The following is a 17,850-nucleotide window of genomic DNA, read 5'->3' as shown; positions in this document are numbered from 1 at the left end:
TCTCTTTCTCTCTCTCTTTCTCTCTCTCTCTCTCTTTTTCTCTCTCTCTTTCTCTCTCTCTTTCTCTCTCTCTCTCTCTCTCTCTCTCTCTCTCTTTCTCTCTCTCTCTCTCTCTCTCTCTCTCTCTCTCTCTCTCTCTCTCTCTCATCGTATTTATTACATTGTTATACATAGCATGGCGTGTAAAACGAACGCTTCACCAAAATATGATATCCTTTAACAGATATCGATATTTTCCATCGACAATCGCGTAATATCGGGAACGTAATATTTTGTTCGGCTTTTGCTCGCTGTGGCTGGACCACAAAAAAAAGAACAAAAAAAAGAAAAAAGAAAGATTTCCGAACGATTCGAAAAATTTGAATTTACTTGTCTCCAAAGAAGAAGAAGAAAAAGAAGAAAGATGGCGGCTAACGGAACTTGGCGAACATTTTCTTCGACTCTCGGGACGAAGCTATCGAGAGAGTTCAACAACGTGTGGTTTACCTCGATATTTGTTCACCGGCTAAGGAGGTTATGACGAAACGTATGCCTTCGTGATTGTACGCCGATGGTGTGGGTGGTTGCGAGGAAATATTTCGTCACAGCGTTATGTGTTCTCTCTCACAGAAGAGAGAGAGAAAAAAAAGAGAGAGAAAGAGAGAGAGAAAGAAAGAGAGAGAGGGAGAAAGGGACGATGCAGATATTGCAGTACGTTCCTCTCCGTTCAAGCTTTAGCCGTAGATATCTCGTCTCGGATATCTTACTTTTCGAATCGAAGTGTTTTACGATCGTAAACTAGGTTAGGACAACGTGACCTAAGGTGTAAAGGGTTTCGAGAAGAGAAGCCAAAGCTTCCTTTCGCCGCGATTATTTCCCGACGTAAACAACTATTTCAACGTTATTACGTGTGAATATAATCAACGCGGATTGTGGTCCAGATATTTTCCAAGCGTTTCACGTTCTAATATACTACGAGTGCTATGTTTGCGAAACTTTATAAAAATAAAGAAAAAAAATTTATATAACATTTTATTTTCACTGTTTTATCTTCATGAATATTAGTAAGAGGAAAAAAAGAAATGGTCAATCAAATTCAAGAACAATTAAACAATTAGAAAAATGTCGTGAACTTAGAACGAACATCGTGTATGTCCTTGTAACTATTAAAATCGGAAAGACCCAGGCACGTTGGAAAGACTAAAAGAAAAAAAGTCGTGTATGTCGATGCGAAACGTCTGATATCCCGTGATGCCTCATGTACAAATTCGTTTAAGAGGTTTTAACGATTATTAGAGATTTAAGACGTCTTTTAAGGATGCATCGAGTACGAATAATAAATGGAGAGAACTACCCTATACACACAAATACAACACACACAAATACACACACCCACACACACGTTCCGGAACATATCGGTATATATAGTTTCGTGATTCGTATCTCTATTAAAATTAAAATTAAATCTACGCACTTGTGTATGTATACGTGTATAAAAAGAAGCAAGAAGACAACAAGAAGAAAACATTGCAAATACCTAATACCCACTGTAGTTAGTGTAATATTATTTGTATAGCGTCGCCTCGTATTACAACGAGGATACTACTCCGTGTACTTTGAACCCTCCGCCAAGCCCTATTCCTCTTCTTTATTAATCTATTTCTATAGAGTTTCTTCTATTTTAGAACGCGATATCGCAAACTTCGTCTAATAGCGAGCAGCGAGAAACGTGCATTTGTGATAAGACGAAAGGACCTCAAAGAATTCATTCGTAAAGAAAACACAAATTTTCACGTTAAAAACAACGAGGTAAAATTTATATCGAATTTCAACATTTTTCGTAATCGATCCTTTGCAATCCTTTTTTTAAATCAAATCCGACAATTTATTTCAAGCATGATAATTAACAAACTGTCCCATGAAATTAATTCTATATTCTAATATCCGAATAATAACTATCAGCTTTCTTTAATACGATACGGTGTCGCTCTCTGATAAATGTTAAACAAATGTTAAAAATTAACTATTCCACGTATGTCTGTTGGTTATTATAAAAAATGTTCGAAGTTGCATCCTAGAAAATAATTAGAAGAGATAATGAAATAAATCGCACTAAGTCTGATTTATTAGATTTTTCGGCAAATCTTATTGATTTTTTATTCGTTTATTCGAAAATACGTCGATCGTTGTTATCGCATCAATTACATCATATGTGTATAATATACAGCGCGTAGTGTTTCGCATTACATATCTCGTATGAACTAATTAAAAAGTAATCAAAAATAATCGAACATATATGCGCTTTATATTACACTATGCGTATTTGCGATGGAACGTTAGAAAAATAAGGAAAGACAATTGAAATTTTCGCAATCTATGTATTTATAATATCTATCTTTTTTTATCGCATTTCTCGTTAACCGCTCGTTATTATAAAGAATCGTTATCGAACAAAATATGGATAACTTAAGCCTATTTTACCTCATCCAATATGGTATCAACTTCTAGACCGTCTTTTATTATGTACTTCTCTCATCAGGCAAACGAATTTCACATTCAGACTCGTTCGCCGTACCGATCTATTTTAATTTTAATATACGAGATATACCTCATGTTATGTGAAAAGAAAAAAGAACATAAACGGAAGAGAGAGAGAGAGAGAGAGAGAGAGAGAGAGAGAGAGAGAGAAGAGTGGGATCGAACATTCGTGCACATTTCCTATTTGATTTCCTACGGTTTGTCCATAATGTTTATAAGATGCTGTAATTTGTGTGTCGTGTAATTTAAATATATGATGATATATATATTATATATATAATATGTATTTATATGTATACGTAATATACAATTCCTATTCGATCGAATATATTCATATTTTTCTTTCATTTTAGACTGCACTATTTTCAGAAAAATAATAAAAATGACTAGTCTTTATTACAAGATAGGAAACCAGCAAGTTTATTTTAGATATACTTTGCTTCGATGATATTGTACATTTAAAAGTACAATAGAAAATACAATCAAGATGACTTTATTCATTAACAAATTATGCAGTATTAATAATTTGCACATGTCTTTAAATTACTTCACATCTTCATAATCTTGCAAAAATTACAAATTTTTAAATTTTGTTTCGACGACTAAATTCAACGAGTACTTCCATCTAGCAGGAAATTTAAAATTAATATTCAGAGTGGTTCGGTTAGTTTACATGTTTTCGATCGATATTGTAACGATCGTCTTTATCAACGGGAGAATATAAACGTCATTACGTTTCTATTACCTTGTTTAAAAAAACATTCAAGCATACCTATCAATACACGTGGTAAAGTACATACACGTATTTTGAAAATTTTACAATAATAAATTTTTGCTACGTTTAAATACATTTATCTTTTTAAAATTGATTTAACGAAACAACGTTGTTGCTAAAGATAAAGCTCTTCTTAAACATAACCTGAAAGGAAACAATAATTTTTCATATATCGTATGATATTTGGTAACTATATTTTATATTATAAAATCATTTTCTAATTATAATAATCTTAAAAAATATAAAATTGTATATTATATGATATTTCATTAAATTATAAAATCTTAGCTGATTTTTATTTATGTTCTGAAGTAAATAAGTGATAATTTGAACTATTAAATTTATAATATATTAACTATATTATAATATATTAATAAAATATTTTATTCTTATTTTATTTCATACGTTTACAGAGGAGCCGTCATTATGGATGAATCAATTACTGATAAACGCTTTGCACATATTACAAGGGATCCCAAATTTAGACGGATTCCAAAAATTGAGCGTAAAATTAAAATAGATAAAAGATTTCAAAGTATGTTTAAAGATAAAAAGTTTGCAATAAAATATACAATTGATAAACGTGGAAAACCTATTAACCAAACTTCTATGGAAAATCTTAGGAAGTATTATGAACTAACCAGTAGTGAAGATGAATCTATACCTGAGACTAATTCCAAAATAAAAAAGGCTAGAAAGAAAAGAATATTGAAGCATAACAATAAAGAAGTAAAAGATGAAATCATTGATAATGTGATTCAAAAGAAAGAAAATGATTCAGATGAATGTATTTCTGATCAGGATAACTTTCTTGGTATAAAACCAAAGGGAGATACAAGTATAGATACAGATACTGATAGCTCATTAGATGCAATTGATTTAGATTCAGATTTAAAAGAAAATGAGAAACAATTACATGTAAAAAATAAAGATGAAAATATTAAACTAACAGATCAAATAAAAGAGAGATTACAAGATCTTTCTGTTAATTATGCCAGGGGTGAAGGAGTTTTATTAACTGATAGTTCTTCTGATGAAGAAAGTTCTGAGTACAGTGGTAATGTATTATACACATGATCTTGCTATTGCAGCTTGATTGTAACACAACTTTTGCATAAATAACTAAAAACATATTCACTTAACATTTAGATGAAAATGAAGATATAGAACATGGTTGGGGTGAATTAGATAAAGATGCAGAAAGGACAGAACAAAGTACTCATCGATTAGCTATATGTAATATGGATTGGGATAGAATACGTGCTGTAGATCTAATGGTCCTATTTAATTCATTTTTACCCAGTGGTGGTCTTATCCATTGTATTACGGTAATATTAATTATTTTTAACTATATAATTATTTTTATGGTAATATTAATTATTTTTAAACATGCATATTATTGAAGTATTAACACTAGAACTACTACACAGGATTAACATTAACAATTATATTATTAATAAGTATAATAAATAACATAAAAATAACATTATTCCAATATATTAAGATATACCTCATATGTATCTTAGAATTAATAGAAGAGGAAAACAACATTTTTTAATGGATAGTTAATATAGATCATCTATATAATAGAAAAAATTATAATGCTTTGAGAAAATATGCGGCGAAATTTTAAATAGAAATTCTTAGAAAAACGGCTGAAATCAATTTTTTGACTGATCAGTAAATCGAGTGTTAACAATTGTTACAAACTTTGTCAATATTACAGATTTACCCATCAGAATTTGGTCTACAACGCATGAAAGAAGAAGAAATAAAAGGACCAGTAGAACTGGTTAATAATAAAACAGAAGAAGTTCATAGTAAAAGTGATGTAAGTTCAATAATTTATAGCACATATAAACATTCCATAAAAATAAAACTCGTTTCTCCTTAACTGTTATAGAATGAAGAGGGCTCAGATTATCATATGGAGAAATTAAGAAGATATCAATTAAATCGATTAAAGTATTATTATGCAGTGTTGGAATGTGATTCTGTAGAAACTGCAAACAAAATTTATACTGAATGTGATGGTATTGAATATGAATCCACAGCAACAAAATTAGATTTAAGATTTATACCAAATGATATGACATTCGATCAAGTATGAAAATTCTTCATCTTTATTTATTATAAACTTTACTTCGTGTATTATAAAAAAATATTTTACTTTAGGAACCTCGAGAAGTATGTACTGAATTACCAGAACTTTCAAAATATCAACCACGTCAATTTACAACTACTGCATTGCAACAAGTGAAGGTAGAATTAACTTGGGATGAAACAAATCTAGAAAGAGAAGAAATAGCAAATAAGCTTAATTCTGGAAAAATTAATGAATTAAATGAAAATGATTTACAAGCCTATTTAGCAAATGCAACTAGTGATGATGATACAGGTATTTGTCATACATGACAGTAATATATAAATTATAAATATCTTTACATCATGATAATATATAATATGTTTGTATTTTAGATAACGAAAGTGGACAAAATAATGCACATAAAACAGAAAATCAAGATGATCCAAATAAACCTAATGATCCCATTGAAAAATATAAGACCTTGTTGAAACAATTAGACAAAGACGAAGAAGCAAAGAAAAAAAAGGATGTTGAATTAGAATTCACATGGGGCATAGGAACAAAAAATAAAACAGAAAAGTTGGTTAAAGAAAAATTAAATAAGAAAGAAGATCTGACTCCATTCGAAGAATATTTAGCAAAGCGAAAGGCCAAACAGAAAGCAAGGAAGGAAGAATTAAAGAAATTTAAGGAATTACGCGACGATGATATATTGAATTCGGAAGATTCTGATGTTGATTCTTCTAAGGATAATAAACTAAGAAATGACCAATTACGTTATAAAAAACAAAAAATAGCTGAAGAAAATAGTGACATGGATTCTTCTATAACAGATGGAGAAACGAAACGTGCAGATGAATTAGAATTACTTTTAATGGATGAAACTGAGAGAGAAAATAAGAAACATTTTAACATGAAAAAAATTGAAGCTAATGCAGATTTATCAAAATCCAAACGTAAAAGATTGAAGAAAAAACAAAATCTACAAGAGATTGAGAAGGATGATTTTGAAGTGAATGTAAAGGATACCAGATTTGCTGCACTTTATACATCGCATTATTTCAATATCGATCCTGCAGATCCTCATTACAGAAAAACTAAAGGCACTGAAGCATTAATTCAAGAAAAATTAAAAAGAAGAGCCGAAGATACTCCAGTCAATGTTAGTATTAGATACTATTGTATCTTAAATAAATTTTTTCACATTTGTATATAATATTTTTTAATTTTAGGAAACGGAAGATAACGGAAAGAAACTATCCAAAATTAGTAAAAAGTTGGATGTAGAATTACAAGCATTAGTTAAATCTGTAAAAAGAAATACCAAAACTATATCTCAACCAATAAAATGATAACTTCTATGGTAAAATTTTACTTAAGAATAAAAAAAGCATATTAAAAAAACTATTTCATTCAAATTCTTTCAAATAATGAACATATACCTATTACCGTTTAAATTTTATTAAATTTATTGGTATAATGAGAATTTTATCATGAAAAATGTATGATTTTGAATATATTTTATTAAAGTATAAACTTTATAAGCAACTTTCTATTACATATTCCACATGAATATGGATCTATTTTCAAAGACATTATTCAACACAATTATTTACAACGGCATTTAATTCCTTATTTTTTATTATTTTTTTGTACATGTTTAATAATTCTTTTTCATTCTTTCCAACATATTAAATAAATATTCTTGTCCTAAAATAATTAGAAAAATTTGATTTGTACTCATTTAGATTATATCTTAATCAATCAATCTCAGATTTATGTCTACTGTCATAAAAACAAATGACTTATTATTTTTATATTATTTTTCATTTAATTGTATCTCTAGAAATAATAGCAAATCAGGCATTTAACAATTTAAATAATGAACATCTCGTGTAAAATTAAGAACTCAATGATTAGAATTATTCTTTTATTCTTTTATTCTTTGTGCAATCCACTGCTTCTCAAAGTTATTTTCAAAATAAATAATCTTTTTAGCAATTGTTAACAATATTTTGTAGATATAGGAAATTACCAATACTATAGATAGGATTATTGTATTTTGTAAAATAACAATAATAAATTTTTCTTGTACTCAGTTCCGCTTCAAATCTAAAATTAGATATTTTTTAAAGAATAGTTATATATATCACTGATCTATTACAAGGCCATAGCTAAGAATTTTAGAGTTTGAAAATATATAATGCAAATACAGTAAATATTACTTGATATATTTTTATCTACAAAGAAGATAGAAAATTTTAGTATATTATTGTCTAAATATATATATTTTTCTCTCACTCAAAGAAACAAACGATGAGGAAGATTGAAAAAATCATTCAACAAAAATAAAATTGTCTAAGGAAGAAAGGATGACAACATTGGATTCTATACATAAAATTAGAAGCAGTCTGACTAACATATTTTTTTTACTTTCAATATAGTTAAATAGATTATCTAAATAACAATTTAATATGATAATCATTCATTCATCCAATTTAAAATTTCCATTTAACTCGATCAGCATATACAAATTTATGAATTTAATTTAGTAAAAAATACATTCTTCAAGGCCCTTAATTGATGTAAACTAAATACGATAACTTTTGAAAATAATTTTCTTTTGTTATTTGCTTACAGACTGATGTAAAAGTTCAATGCAATGGCATTAACAAAATTATGTTTACACCATAAAATTACATTACTATCACAAATCAGAGTTATAAATTATATTACATTATAACATTTTTGTAAGAATTATAAATTTTACAAAAATTTTAAAGAGAAATTAATGCTAATAGTATTTAAATACTATGAAATTAGACGGAATCCAATCGTTTCGTTCCCAAACGAATAAACACACATGAAACAGCAAACTACAAATTAAAACAATTTACCGACTAGATATCACAATTTTAATCTGTATCTTCTGCTCCAGAAGATTGTGCGACAGTTATAGAAGATGGTATAATTAATTTATCTTCTTCCATATCCTCTTCTGTAAACAAAAAATTATCACCTTCGCGTACTTCTTCCTCTCGTGCAGGCTCAGGTGGAATCAATGTATCTTGACCGTGCTGTTTCAAGTGATCTTTTAAAGCGAATGCTCTACCATAAGATGCGCCACAGATATAACAACTAAATTTTAAATTATTATCTTTTTTATGTGTTTGAATGTGTGCTCTTGCTGCATATAGAGATGCAAAAGGTCTGGAGCATTCAGTACAACGGAATGGCTTCGTATGGCTATTCTTATGACCAGCTAATTGAACTCGAGTTTTAAAAGTTTTTGGACAGTAGGGACACGTATAAGCACGTTCTTCTCCATGCGTAAGTAAATGATGATTATACACCGAGGAAGCTTTAAACCTTTTGCCACAATGTTGACATCCGTATGGTCTTACTCCTGTATGCGTCCTCATATGTAATGTCAAGCAGTATGAAACACGAAAGGTTTTACCACAGACCTAACAAGAGAAAAATAATTGTTTCTTTATAAACATTTTTTACGCTAATATTACATTCAAATTAACGAAAGAAAAAACAAAATATAAAGAAAAAAAAGGAGATATAACACATACTTCACAGACATGGGGCTTCTCTCCAGTATGAATACGCTCGTGTTTTACTTTCTCGTGTGGTCTAGTAAATCTTCGACCACAGTGTTGGCACTGATAGGGTTTTTGATTTTCAATGGATTCATTTACTTCACCTATAGGAGGAGTCGGAGAGTGTGATTGACTCAATTCAGTGTGCACTGCAGCGTGCATCGCCAAACTATCAGCAGAATCGAACTTTCTATTACAAACTGTACAGGTTACGGAATCACCTGTATGCAATGACATGTGTGCTTCTTTATATGATTCTGATAATGTTTTACCTGTAAATGGTTAACAGCATACTTAATGAAAGAATACAATTTGTTATTTAATATTTACACAAAAGATAAGATTACCACACTCAGGACATGTAAATGTTGCATCGAGAGTTCCTTCTGGTGCATCAACGTGTCGTGCTCTCACTGGCGCATGCATTCGAGAATGTAATCTTAAGCTTTTGTGCGAACAAAACTCAGTACCACATGTAGTGCATACAAACACTCGTTGATTAGAATCAGGTTCACCTTCATGTATCTTTGAATGAAGTTGTAATGCTTTTGATGTTGCAAAAGTTTGATCACAACTGTCACAGCGATTATTACCACGAAGACAAGCATGCTCTCGAAAAATTGCTAATTTTGTGAATTGCTGTAGACACTGATTACATCTATACATTCTCACCGATGTGGGAGCTATTCTTTTCTCTCTCACCTTGATATATAAAATATAAGTTAAATCGTTACAGATGTTATTTAGTTATGATATTGTATAGTTACATATTGTATAGTTTACTATTCAAAAAATACTGTACTTTCACGCCTTCTACGTTAGAAAAAAATTTCTCGATCATCGGTGCCTTCGTAGATTGTGTCGGTGGTATTGCAATTGAAGTTCTATCCCAAAATCTTTCTATTTGAACTACTTTTCTAGTATATAATCTTCCTTCGCTATCTACACATTCTTCGGTACAAAGGGTATTCATAGCTTGAGGTTGTGTATTAATATCATTCTCAGATTCATCTGGGAGAACAGAAGTCGTGGGTACGGATGATAAATCATCTAATTGTTCTGCCATTTCAAGCAATACTTCTTGACCATCATGAAACTGTTTTATATGTTCCAAAACAGAATTGAAGCTCATGTCGCAACTTGTACAACTATAAACTGCTTCTGGTTCTAGCTGTGACAAAAAAGAGTATTCTTTAAAGCTACCAATAAAAATAGAAACTTAATACTTTAATATTCATACTTAAATTATTGAAAATAATATTTTTGTGATATTTTAAAGGTACTTTTCTAATGAAACATCCATTTTTGTGATGTATAAAGTCTGAAATTAATAGATAGAAAATGCCATTATCAATGTTTAAAAAAAATATTTTAAACGAATAGATTGAAGGAATAAAAATAAGTATTATAAATTGTATATGGAGACTCAAATCATATGCATGCACATGCGAAGATATAAAAGACAATAGCATGTTGTACCTCCTCTACTTTTACCTCACAGATTTCCTGTTTAACGCGAAGTAATCCAGTTTCATCAAGTTCACCAACATCATTTATATGGTCCATATTTATCAAGGCACTAGTATCTCCATCCAAAAGTTCAGAACCACTGGATAAAATGGTAATTATATTTTTATCTGTCGATTTATCTTCTGTGCCAGATGTTGATGGAGTCACTAATGAATTTGAAGTTGAAGATTTTTCTTCTGTTTCATTAACAATACTGTCTAATTTTTCAGTCATCTTGAAGTCCAGTGAATTATGATCTACTTGTGATTTGTCTGTATCCATCTTTTCTATTACTTTAATGTCTCCTGGTGTTTGTGTCAGAAATAATATTCAATAGAAGAAAATAAATGTACATGAAAGAAAATTGTTACACACCGTTTTCATCAACTTGAATAGTTTCAGATTCTCCTACTATCATAATACCATTATTATTTACAGTTGCTAGAAAAGTTTGATTAATCTGTTCAATATTTGTATCCTGAAATAAAGCAACACATATATGATGTATTTAAAATATATACAATAACAAATGAACAAATTACATAAATGATAAATATAAAATAATATTGGCATAAGACTATACATTTTTGTATCATAAGTTTAAAATATAATATACCATTAAGACTTCGGAAGCTGTGACAGTTCCTTTTGAAGTTTCTTGTTCCAAGTTTTCTTCAGTATCTTGATGCATTTCCTGTTCTGAATCTTGCCCACATCGATCCAAGTGCTGTATCAACGCCATTACCGAATCTGAACGCTGCGAACATCCAGGACAATACAAATTGTCCGTCATGCTGAGCAAGTGGTACTTCAATGACTGTGGATCGTTAAATGTTTCACCACAGCACATCGGGCAAATTAGATTCAATGATCCCATCTTTTTTTTTATAACTCTTTTTTATAACAAATTATCTAATCTTTTATCTATTAATTGTATTCAAATAATGTCTCTTAATCTAGTCTAAATTTAAATTAAATTTGCACACAATTTTTTATAGAGGAGCTAACCTGACGTCGAACGATAAAAAATGTACACGATCTAAATTTATAAAAGCACGGAACAAAGTCATTTTATCTGACCTGATATGTCAGCTTTCTTGTAAAAAGTCCACTTATTTGTAGTTATTCTGTTTTCAAAAAGAATCACCACTTTCAACCGGCATCAACGGTAATAACAAACCCATTAGAGACGAACTTCAGCGCAAACAAATGCCGTACACAACAATCATGAAGTTAGGGAAATGATAAGTGAATCGCGAAGTCGGCCATTACAAGCACAACGCGAGTCCGATGCGTAACTATCGAAGTCAAGTTCATGTTCGTAAAAACAAAAACATAATGTAGCTTCTTCTGATATCAAAAGAACAAAATGAAAACATAATGTAAATTTTTTCGATATCAAAATCATAGTATGTGAATTTTATCAATCTTAATTGTCGTAATATTTAACATTTCCCGACATTCTATGGTTTTATAAATAATTTTTATCACTATTTAGATACTCAATTGACAAAAAATGCGCAATAAAATTATCACTAACCCAAGTTTTGATATACGATAGTAAATTTGTACAAATAGTAACTATTACGTATATGCAAAAAAGATATTAAATTATATAAATTTACACGAAATGCTTTCTACTTCTATAATCATAACCATGGAATAAAAAAAAATTAGTATATATTGTAGTAAAAGTAAAATAATCAGTATATTATTCGTTTTTAAAGATATATATTTTTACTTATCAATATCAAATATCACAATACTATTATTCTTAGTTAAACTTCTTTAGTTAAATGAACATATTTATTTTATCTACAAAAAAAATCTAATCTACATGTTCGTGCTGTGCATTACTTTCTCTCCATGTATTTTGAACTAATTCAATAAATTGTTGCCACCATCTGCTTTTTGATGTGAAATATAAAGCACATGCAGCAATGAAAACCCATGATAGTACTAAACAATAATCAGTTTCATTAGAAGGTGTGCTAGGTACTGGACCACTGAAATCTGCAAATGTAACAAATAAAGAACCACTTGTTTGAAACATAGTAAGATGTGTAATAAATTTTGCAAATAACTTCAATGTGTAAACAGTGCCATTAAATTTAGCTATGGGTTTTCCATTATGTACTAGCATCAATGTTGGTACTCCTACTATTCCATATTGTGCATTAAAGCTACAAATAAAAAAAAAAATAATTTAGAAGATAGATATAGTACATTTAAAATTGCGGTTTATTAATTACATACCTTTGATGTTTTATTGCATCTATAGCTATACATTTTATGTGAGGAAATGATCTTGGCAATGCATTAAAATGTGGTGCTGCTTGACTACTGAAAACACACCATCTTGCATAAAACAAAATTAGCACGCATGTTCCTGGTTGTTGTCTACCATCCTTGTCATTTCTAGTTCGATTCGATGGTCCAGGTTCTAAGATCAGCAATTCCATAAATCTTGTTGCATTGACTAACTATAAGCAATATTAAATTATATAAAAAAATTATATAGGGTTAAAATTTATCGCTATTAATAAGTAATTCATAATACTGTCTTACTTCCACTGATCCATAAGTCTTATCGGTTAAACAATTTACTTTTGCTGTACTAAGTATAGAACTATTTTCTAATGATACATTTGTCGTTGGTTCTAAAACTTCTTGAATAGCATTTATATCATTATCAGAGACATTATCCTCAGCTTTTATTTGTACAGCACATTCGTCTGTCTGTCCAAATACACTTATTATTGAAGCTAAATAATATTAATAATAACATTAAAATTGTAAATTTATAAACCATCCTTTTCTTTGTATTAATTCATATTAAACTGGAATACTAAAAATTCTCACCTAGTACTAGCATAAATAAACTTAATCTTCTTTCAAAAATATACATTTTATATATATAACCTAATACCGCAAGTTGAACATCTATTTACTAGAACAAATATATAGAATACAAACGAATAGTTTAATCAAAAAATTAGTTACACACATGAATTACTACAAGATTAACGTATTATTGTATTTGAAATATAGTTTACGAATTTCAATTCATCCAAATATATTTGCATTATTTTCATTTTCACTTATCGTTTATTAATCATCGACTTTCATAATCTACAGAGGATCGATTCTTCAAGCCAAACATTACTAATATCAATAATAGATACGCCAACGATATTGTATGCTTATAGCCATTTGAGATTAAACTTATATATATAATTTTAGTAGCGCCCTCATGCACAAAAAAATTTTGGGAAAACAAAAATATTTTTTACTGAAAGTAATTAGATTACCATGCAATTTGAAAAACTTGTTGTTTTAATAATAAGATAGATTGTATATTTATCAACATTTTTAATGACTAATAAATGGTACATACTGATTGGCTTAATACTACGCGGTAAATTGTAAAAATTTGATTATCATTAGTTTATAATACTTTCCAAAATTTAAATAACTCTATTAATTCATATAATAAATAAAGCATGTAATTAAAAATGTTATTAAAGTTTTATCAAACTGAAACGTAATGCGAATCAATCATAATGCCATATTTGCTATGTATGAAAAAAGACGTCTAAATTATAACAGAAGAAACCTCTCTAGTTCTTTCATTCATTTTGTCAATGTTTTCGATATAGATTTAATAGTTGCCGGCAGATGCTTGCGACGGTGGGCATAAGTTGGTTATTTCTTTGTTCGTTGGTTTTATTGTATAATAATTTTATTTTTCAATAAAAATAATGATAAACATCTATATTTCGTATTATGTAATAAATATTCGAAAATTTTAATGCGAATATAAGTGTACAATGTATATAAGAATCAGAACGAGTAAAATGCATGCAATGTATACAAATGCAATATTAATTTCAGTATTATTGTCACGTCACATCAAGTATCATGCAGCGAGGTAAACATTTTTGTGATTATGGTGCTCTTCATTTGCCATTGAAAATATAGAAAAACATGTCTATTTTTATTAACTTCTCTCATGAAATAAGTCCGTGTACCTGAGTGGATAAAATTGAATGATCATAAATCAAATCACTATGGACCGATTGATTAGCATAATGTGTAAACACTTTAATATGGTACGTATATTTTAATTATGCTCATACATTACCTTATAATTTGTAATATAATCATTTTTTTAATACTTCATAATAATAAGATTTTAAACAATTTTAATATAGACTTTTAATGTTCATAATTGTGTGATAAATATTATTGATATGTGTCTCTAATGTGAAAAAGGTAGTAAAAATTATAGTTCAATTAATTGACAAATCTTTGATACATTTTCGTGTGTGTGTGTGTGTGTGTATATATATATATATATATATATATATGTAAACACACACAATTTCTACTAAGAAAAATTATAAAATTGAATTAGTAACAATGAAAATTTATTTAGCAACAGTAAAATGTGTATATATATATATAAATATGTTCTAGTGCATGTTGCAAAATCAGCTGAGTCATCTCCCTTTAGTTACATTTGCTTACTGCTAATGCATTTGTGCACATATGCATTCAGCTGTCCATGCATGACCTTGTGTTAAACATATATGAACAACATAAATTATATTGTATGTATGTGAATATAGGCATTATATTGCATAAGAGAAATTGTACGTAACATATTAATAATGCACATATACAAAACTATTTATATATGGAAGCTTATATTTTACCTTTACTTGTATATTGGTAATATTTCACATAGTTAAGCAATGGATTCTGCTAGAATAAGCACAATTGTATGCTTAATCAAGTAACTGGAAAGTTTTGTTGTATGCTGTATTAGTGAAAAGAATTATGGTATATACCGTATTATTTTATAAAAATAAATTCTATTATTATTAAAATTTAATTATATATCAATTTTTGGTAATTTGATAATTCAATAAATATACAACAAAAATAATATAATTTAAAATAATATATTTATAATAGTTATATAGATTTTCGGAATAAGACAGTTTATTGTTAAAACAAATTAATATCAGCTATTTTATCAATATAAAAGAATGGAAGATAAATGTATTCTTCCACAAAATGAAAGAGTATAGTAGAAAATTTGATATCTATTTTCAATAAAGATTTAATATGTGCTATTTATTGCATGTACATAATCTATAATACATTGAATTTTATCAGCAAATACGTAGTATTTATATATTATTTTAATAAATATTAAAACATAAACTATTATTAGAAGGTAAGTGTATTTGTAGAGTCATATAATGTAAAATTTTTTTGTATAGTTTACAATATCAGAGCAATATAGTACATTACAAAAAATAAAAAGAATATATACATATAATCAAACTTATTACCACAATGATAAGATAGTATAGTAGTAAATGGAAGTTTTAAAAATTTATACGTTTGAAGTATTTAAATTTGATAAGAAAATACTTGTCCTAACATTGATTATCTCCATTCATCCAAAAATATTACGAGAATCAGAATTCTGTTTTTTAAAAATATTTTTTATAATATTTATTTTAAATATTATTTTAATAATATTATTAATTATAATATTTATTTTAAATATTATTTTAATAATATTATTAATTATAATATTTATTTTAAATATTATTTTAATAATATTATTAATTATAATATTTATTTAAAAGTATAACACTATCGTTATTATTCAATGTAAATAATGATGTGACATCGAGTATACGTACTAAAAAATATTGTGACGGGAGCAAAAATTCGGGACGGAAGGGAAGGCATGAAAACGCGTGGAATGGTGTAGTAATAAAGTAACGAAGTCATATCATAAGTAGGCTAGATAAGATAAGCCGACAGAACCAACGATTAACATTTTTTTCTTATTTTCTTTTTTTTTTTTTTTTTACATTGTAGAATATTATCAAAATTTGCCAAAATTTAAAAACTGAAGAAATGTACGCATTTTATTTATTTATTTATTTATTTTATGAGAATATAATAACTGTGTTTTAACTTTGAACTGTGTTATTATGACTAAAAAAAAGTATTTCAATAATTAGTAATTGTATGTGTTATTTACAAAATATTGCAGATAATTATAAACGAGCAAAACATAATGATTTTATATAATCATTAAATAATCAGTAAATAAACTATTGTACAAGGAGAAAAAATAAATATTATCAAATGCTGTGCAGAATATATGCAATGCTTATCACTTTATTAAGATAATCAACTCTTTTATTTAATATCATGGTTCAGCAACGATTTCCAAGTTTTGATGGTAAATATATATTGTTTATTATTTATCTATACTTTAGTATTCAATGAAGATTTTCATTATCCAATAATGTTAATATATTTTAAACAACATATAAAATTAATTATTGTATTTATATAATGTATAAAATTAACAATTAGAAAACTTTGTGTTTAGGTGGACGAAGTGGACGCCGTTTTGTAATAACTCTCTCAGTTGGCACAATCATTGGCTTTTTAACAGCATGCCTCCTCTTTTCTTCTACTGGAGAAGTATCTAATATATTTACACGAATTCCTGGGAGTTCTGCTCTGATAAGGGATCCGCATCATTATTCAGAACTCGAGCCAGAGGTATTACTTTTTTATATTTTAATCATTTGTTCTATGTCATTATTTAAATATATTATTAAAGTATAAGACAGACATATATTTTGTATATTACCTTAGATAGGGCCTGAGATAGAAGTGAAATTTCATAGTGATAATGAAGATTTTCATAAAGGAGAAGATAAGGTAGCGCAAGTATTAGCAAAGAAAGTTCGTGTTCTTTGTTGGATTATGACAGGCCCAAAAAATCATCAAAGCAAGGCTCGGCATGTAAAAGCCACATGGGGAAAACGCTGTAATATTCTTTTATTCATGAGTTCTGCAGAAGGTATATAATGAAATATTAAAAATGATATTTTTATATAACCATTTTGTTTTACTTTATCTTATTTCTTTTTTCTTCATTTCAATATTTATCTGTTGTATAACAACAATTCATCCCTGTAACAATAATCCATTATATATAACTTCTATGCAACAAGTGCAAGTAAATTAAATATATAAAAATCTATTTCAGTAGGGATGATTTCAAAGCTTCTTTTATGAGAGAACAATTTTTATAAAATAAAATTATAATATATTTATATAATATCTAATTCTTTCCAGATCTAAGTTTACCCACTGTAGTACTGCCAGTAAAAGAAGGCAGAGATAATCTGTGGGCTAAAACCAAAGAAGCATTTAAATATGCTTATGAAAAGTACAAAGATCAAGTAGATTGGTTCATGAAGGCTGACGATGATACGTTAGTAAAATTTGTGAATTTACCTTCATTT

The 17,850-nt window shown here is 28.1% G+C and overlaps 4 protein-coding genes across 13 annotated transcripts in view; 2 read left to right on the top strand and 2 right to left on the bottom strand.

The window, feature by feature from the left end:
- Nucleotides 1–3,210: 3,210 nt before the first annotated feature.
- Nucleotides 3,211–6,782, top strand: LOC124953054 (ESF1 homolog). Of its 2 annotated transcripts, none has more exons than XM_047503896.1 (8): nucleotides 3,211–3,478; nucleotides 3,706–4,349; nucleotides 4,442–4,620; nucleotides 5,019–5,123; nucleotides 5,196–5,396; nucleotides 5,468–5,690; nucleotides 5,771–6,540; nucleotides 6,611–6,782. In XM_047503896.1, the coding sequence occupies exons 2-8, from the start codon at nucleotides 3,719–3,721 to the stop codon at nucleotides 6,728–6,730; spliced, it is 2,229 nt and encodes a 742-aa protein (XP_047359852.1). In that variant the 5' UTR covers nucleotides 3,211–3,478; nucleotides 3,706–3,718; the 3' UTR covers nucleotides 6,731–6,782. The 2 variants fall into 2 exon arrangements, with proteins under 2 accessions (XP_047359852.1, XP_047359853.1); XM_047503897.1 differs by having other exon boundaries at nucleotides 3,285–3,304.
- Nucleotides 6,783–7,294: 512 nt separating this feature from the next.
- LOC124953053 (zinc finger protein 595-like) lies at nucleotides 7,295–11,782 on the bottom strand. Of its 4 annotated transcripts, none has more exons than XM_047503893.1 (8): nucleotides 11,576–11,782; nucleotides 11,112–11,312; nucleotides 10,871–10,973; nucleotides 10,466–10,800; nucleotides 9,789–10,157; nucleotides 9,334–9,688; nucleotides 8,960–9,258; nucleotides 7,295–8,845 (listed from the first exon to the last, which is right to left on the bottom strand). In XM_047503893.1, exons 2-8 carry the CDS (start codon nucleotides 11,286–11,288, stop codon nucleotides 8,294–8,296), a joined length of 2,190 nt encoding a protein of 729 aa, XP_047359849.1. In that variant the 5' UTR covers nucleotides 11,289–11,312; nucleotides 11,576–11,782; the 3' UTR covers nucleotides 7,295–8,293. The 4 variants fall into 4 exon arrangements, with proteins under 4 accessions (XP_047359849.1, XP_047359851.1, XP_047359847.1 ...); XM_047503895.1 differs by having other exon boundaries at nucleotides 11,112–11,252; XM_047503891.1 differs by having other exon boundaries at nucleotides 11,112–11,782.
- Nucleotides 11,783–12,209: 427 nt separating this feature from the next.
- On the bottom strand, nucleotides 12,210–13,688 carry LOC124953059 (thioredoxin domain-containing protein 15). Its single transcript, XM_047503911.1, has 4 exons — nucleotides 13,358–13,688; nucleotides 13,064–13,260; nucleotides 12,752–12,978; nucleotides 12,210–12,678 (listed from the first exon to the last, which is right to left on the bottom strand). The coding sequence occupies exons 1-4, from the start codon at nucleotides 13,401–13,403 to the stop codon at nucleotides 12,324–12,326; spliced, it is 825 nt and encodes a 274-aa protein (XP_047359867.1). The 5' UTR covers nucleotides 13,404–13,688; the 3' UTR covers nucleotides 12,210–12,323.
- Nucleotides 13,689–14,150: 462 nt separating this feature from the next.
- Nucleotides 14,151–17,850, top strand: part of LOC124953058 (glycoprotein-N-acetylgalactosamine 3-beta-galactosyltransferase 1) — a 5,730-nt gene continuing 2,030 nt past the window's right edge. The window contains exons 1-6 of one of the 6 annotated variants that reach the window (XM_047503905.1): nucleotides 14,151–14,426; nucleotides 14,518–14,607; nucleotides 16,578–16,769; nucleotides 16,923–17,098; nucleotides 17,195–17,402; nucleotides 17,681–17,819. In XM_047503905.1, the coding sequence (XP_047359861.1) occupies nucleotides 16,739–16,769; nucleotides 16,923–17,098; nucleotides 17,195–17,402; nucleotides 17,681–17,819 (554 nt within the window). In that variant the 5' untranslated portion in view covers nucleotides 14,151–14,426; nucleotides 14,518–14,607; nucleotides 16,578–16,738. Of the gene's footprint in view, nucleotides 14,608–14,930; nucleotides 15,341–16,224; nucleotides 16,441–16,577; nucleotides 16,770–16,922; nucleotides 17,099–17,194; nucleotides 17,403–17,680; nucleotides 17,820–17,850 lie in introns of those variants that run through there. The other 5 variants (XM_047503904.1, XM_047503906.1, XM_047503907.1 and 2 more) reach the window with 5 other exon arrangements.

This window comes from Vespa velutina, chromosome 11 (genome assembly GCF_912470025.1).
Source record: "Vespa velutina chromosome 11, iVesVel2.1, whole genome shotgun sequence".
Taxonomy (NCBI): Eukaryota; Metazoa; Arthropoda; class Insecta; order Hymenoptera; family Vespidae; genus Vespa; species Vespa velutina.
Note: the sequence above shows the minus strand (reverse complement) of the source record. Positions and strands in the feature narration are given on the sequence as shown.